At 40.3% G+C, this 1,860-nt stretch overlaps 1 protein-coding gene across 1 annotated transcript in view; it reads right to left on the minus strand.

The window, feature by feature from the left end:
• Positions 1 to 239: 239 nt before the first annotated feature.
• The window catches only part of YPEL5 (yippee-like 5 (Drosophila)), a 2,913-nt gene continuing 1,292 nt past the window's right edge, over positions 240 to 1,860 (minus strand). Inside the window, exon 2 of the mRNA XM_008949601.1 lies at positions 240 to 1,338. Within this exon, the coding sequence (XP_008947849.1) occupies positions 1,114 to 1,338 (225 nt within the window). The 3' untranslated portion in view covers positions 240 to 1,113. The remainder of the gene's footprint in view (positions 1,339 to 1,860) is intronic.

Consider the following 1,860-nt stretch of genomic DNA (forward strand, 5'->3'; position numbering starts at 1 on the left):
AAGTTGAAAGATAAAGGTTTCACCACCAGAAGCAGCATTTGAAAACAAGCTGTTTAAGTTAATCTTTTCAAGAGATGCAGATTGCATAACTCTAGGCATGAACAAACATGCTGGCAATCTTCTCCTTTTACACAGCAGCTGTGTTTAACGTAGGAAGTTCTGGGTTTCAAGAAAGCTCCTTGAAGAAGAATTAAGATTTGCAATTCCCCCGTCTTCTTAATGAGATTAGTAGAGAAACGAAAAAAAAATTACTACTGAAACAGTAGTTTCTCAGTGGATCCCTATCATTACAAACACAGCTTGATCTGTAAGCAACGCAAGACTGAACAGACAACTATTATTTTATATTATTACTAGGCTTATAAGTTACATCAGTTAAAGTTAAAAAAAGCCAAGCAGTTTTGCCCTATTTCGAGAATAGTTTCCAATCAACACCAGTTTACATGGTGAATGGGACTTCACAAACAAACAAGGAATGGTGACATCTTTGGGTCAAGAATGACAAGAAATAATGGGCTCTGTGCTACCAATCAACCTCAACAAGAATATGGCACAAGGGCCAGCCCAAGCTGTACCAACACTGAACCTTTAGCACTCGGCACAAATTCGGATCTCTTTACTTTAGCTAGCAAATCAGGTGAAAAGACTGGGTAAAAAAACCCAAAACAACAACTCTAACTAAAATGTAAGCCAAAAATTGGAATATACTTTTTAAAAAAACATCTGTAGTTTTAAAATAACTTATGCTGACATCAGTTTGTGCAAACTAAAAATAACTCACTGAATTTCTCTCTAACAAAAGACAAATCCCCCAAATACTTTCCTTTTAGCCCACTGTATCTGTAGATACAATCTCAAATCTAACAGGTGTAAATGCAAGAGAGAAAAAGTTACAGCATCTGCACAACATTCTTTCTACAAACAGCTGCTGGAGGGAAAGTAAAATATAAAAGGAATATAGAAAGGAAGGTTCCATCTGAAATATTCTCACAATCTTTCCCACTCCGTAGTCCACGAATCCGACTCTGATGCTAAGGTGACAGTGTATGTAAGCAGATTTTTTTGATTTTATTATTGTCGAGTTTCAGTTGAAGAGAACTGCAAAGAGTCTCTTCAGGAGTTGTCGGATGGAACGTGCTCCTCAAAGCCCTCGCTCTCCCGCACCAGCGCCCTCTCCAGGATGACGCGGCCCTCCTTGTAGCGCTGGCTGTCCTCGGTGGCAAACTCATAGATCCAGCCCAGTTTGCTGTTGCAGTTCTTGCAGCTCACGTCTCGAACCATGTGGCGGCCAGTGAGCATGACCCGGTCCTGAACTTCACTGTACTGCAGGTTTACCACCTGAGGAGGCAAACATACAGGGCAGAGGGAAGAGAAGGATCAGTCTGCCCACAGCAGAGCTCGGCAACAACGCGCACGGCTGTCAACGTTTTGAAAGTAAAGAGCCTCTGGCACTGCACGTGAACTGGAAACTCCAGGGTAGTAAGTCAACAGCCCTGGAAAATCTCCTGCTTGAGAAGGTAACACTTTAAAGATGTGCCTCACAGAGATGTATAACCCTCGCTGTTTAAGTGAGAGACATGAAATGCTATCACAGGACATACAAAAGCTTGTAAACTAATTGATATTACACCACTTGTAATATATACAATCTATTCCTAGCAGCTGATGAGATCATTTAATCCCAGAAGTCAGAACCAAAATATTAAAAGAGGCACTACTTTAAAAATCTTGGGGTGCTTTTGAAATAATCTAAGAAAAACAAAGGCTCAGAGGCTGAAAATGACACCATTAAGCACTTACCTTTTTTTCTATGCTATCTTGGCAGTTTAAAATGTACTTACAACCTATTTAGGCAGGAAT

This window comes from Merops nubicus, unplaced genomic scaffold (assembly GCF_000691845.1).
Source record: "Merops nubicus isolate BGI_N331 unplaced genomic scaffold, ASM69184v1 scaffold26691, whole genome shotgun sequence".
Taxonomy (NCBI): domain Eukaryota; kingdom Metazoa; phylum Chordata; class Aves; order Coraciiformes; family Meropidae; genus Merops; species Merops nubicus.